A 2,500-nucleotide genomic window follows, 5' to 3' on the forward strand; every position below is an offset into this window, starting at 1 on the left:
TGGGAAGGGGGACCCAATGGCACAGTTTTTAAACGATCAACGGTTAGCTGTGGCGAAGAACTTTCCTGATCCAGCCGGTGTGCCTCACCTCAAAACCCTGTTTCTGGCACTCGCCACTGATTCTGAACTTCTTCAGGCATAGGTGTGAAAATGTCGTGGGAAGACATTTCTGTTTCAAAGACCTAGATGCCCGATTTTTTTCTTGTTATTTTTTTTTTAAATTTTTTTCCATGCTTTTTTTTTAATCTTTTTGCATGTATCGTATGTGTATTATATAAATTTAAGGACGGGTTTACTTACATCTATGTATCCCAGGGAACCGTTTAGGATTGGTATTTTTTAAACCTTTGTACTCTTTTGCGGACTGGCGAAAACAAGACTTCCAACACCTGTACGTTTTAAAAAACTTTTGGGAAAAATTCGGAGGGGATACACGAAAAAAAAACAAAAAGCCCGCTAAGAATGTACTTACATTTTTTCTTTTAGTTAATAATACCCACCCCATTCACACAATCCCGCATCCTGTATGCATGCCCTAGTTCATGCAACTGATATTTTTCCCCAAGTGGATATAAATCTTAAAAACCTTGTCGTTCCTTTAGTGTTACATCTCAATGACTTAGCTTTTACGCTGACACACTTATCTGAATGTATAACAGATGATTGTTATTTATTTGTTTATATTCTGACGCTTGCTTGCAGATAGCAACATGGCGATAAAACTACGTGCAAATTGGCAGGCAGATGCATGGAGACGATGAGGGACAAAAAAGAGACATACATTTATAGCGCTGTATGAAAAATAAAATAATCATAAACTTGAATTCCCAATATGCTAAAACTTTTTTTAAACCCGAACAGCAAAAATCCCATTCTAGGGTTTCATATCACCCTCGTCTTAAAAAATGTGGGCTTAAATATCTTTTTTTTCTTTTGTTCACTTCTTGTTGTTTTTGTGCCTGGAGTACGGACTAAAACCCCAAAAAGGGTAAGATCTCAAAAAAGATTTAAATTTCTCGTGCTTAAAAAAGGGGCCTGCTTTAAATGATTAAGCGGCGTATGGGTGGGGGAGGGAGGGAAAGGGGCGCAGCACGGGGGTGGGGGAGCGTGGGCGTGGAGTTCCGTTATCCTGTTCGGACGAACTCGTTTTGTCAGGCATCGCTCGCAGGCAATTGCGTCGGGTTTAAAAAATATTCCTTGTCGGAAAAATTTTTGGCGACTAGACCCGAGAAAGGTTTTCGGTGCCGAAAAGAAAAAATTTCGAATTGTTATTTGGGCTAGGAAAATTCTTTAAATAAGGGGGGTTTAAAGAAAAACACGAAAATGCCAAATGAAAAGGGGATAGGACTGTGTACATCCTGTGCCCGATGGCCTCACTTTGACAGCGTATCTAAATCAGTTCTCGTTAAAAATAAATGCCTCTGATAAAAGCATTATTCCCTAACCAAAGAAATGTCTATACGGGAAAAAAGAAAGAAATACACAAAACCCACTCCCCTTTTTTTTGTTTCATCCTAAACAATGTGAAAAATTACGAACACTGTTTACGTTTTGGCACACTCAAACTGAGCTCACGCTGCGCACTCCATTGACGAAAGTTTCCCGTGTTAGTGCCCTTGCTGCTGTGCCGGGGAAATTTGGGCCGGGATCTAGTCTCGAGAAGACTTTCTGCTCGCCGTGGGGAAAAGGAATCACGGTGCTTTTTTTCTGTTTAATTCCCTTTTTTTTGGACTGCTGTACTCTGGTTTAATTGAGTGGGGGTAGAAGCCAAAAGGTTTTGGAGATTTTTTACAAGGTTAGTACAGTTTGATTTAAAATGTAAATGTATTTGAGGGTTTTTTTCATTCTTCATGGATAATGATTTTTTTGGTTTTTTCCCATTACGTTTTTGAGAGACCGTCCAAAATTCCATGCGGTTCTTGCATCGGCCAACATGAGAAAAATCCAAAACATTGTTTTTTGTTGTTATTTGGGAGTTACTTGTTTGGGGTCAAAGGCTCAGGGGCACGTCCCCGCCCGCTACCGTCCCCAAACAAACTCACACTGTAAGCGACCCTCCCTGATTAACAAACAAAACAAGAGACTTTCGAAATGCCTCACACCCAAGGTTCGACACCAGTAGAAGGGCGGCGAGGGTGGTGCTCCTCCTCGGCCAAAGAGGGGGACCTGCAACCCCGACGTATTTTGTCCCCCCAAAACAGGTCAAGTTCACACGAGGGGGAAAAGTCGGGGGTGACTCTCTCCCCCCATGAGGGACTTCCGAATCTGCGTGTCTTAAAAGCGAGAAAATTTTGGACCACCCAAATCCAGGGGTTCGTTTCCCTCGCCCACCCGTGCGCGAGCGACTTTCTCACGCTGGGAACTGACCGTCGATGCGTTTGGCCGACGTCAGGACGAGGTTGACAATGGGCCTGGGAAGCGTCCGTGGGGTTCCCCGTTCACTTATCAAGGCTTCCCCCCACTGGGATAGCCTGGGACGTTTAAAGGGTTTGAAGGTCGG

General features: G+C 43.0%; 1 protein-coding gene across 1 annotated transcript in view; it reads left to right on the forward strand.

Moving 5' to 3' along the window:
• Window positions 1-16: 16 nt before the first annotated feature.
• LOC119568652 (extensin-like) overlaps window positions 17-2,500 on the forward strand; it is a 3,057-nt gene continuing 573 nt past the window's right edge. Inside the window, exons 1-2 of the mRNA XM_037917171.1 lie at window positions 17-136; window positions 2,471-2,500. The exon at window positions 2,471-2,500 is cut by the window's right edge and continues 573 nt beyond it. Of these exons, the coding sequence (XP_037773099.1) occupies window positions 17-136; window positions 2,471-2,500 (150 nt within the window). The remainder of the gene's footprint in view (window positions 137-2,470) is intronic.

This window comes from Penaeus monodon, unplaced genomic scaffold (genome assembly GCF_015228065.2).
Source record: "Penaeus monodon isolate SGIC_2016 unplaced genomic scaffold, NSTDA_Pmon_1 PmonScaffold_10406, whole genome shotgun sequence".
Classification (NCBI taxonomy): domain Eukaryota; kingdom Metazoa; phylum Arthropoda; class Malacostraca; order Decapoda; family Penaeidae; genus Penaeus; species Penaeus monodon.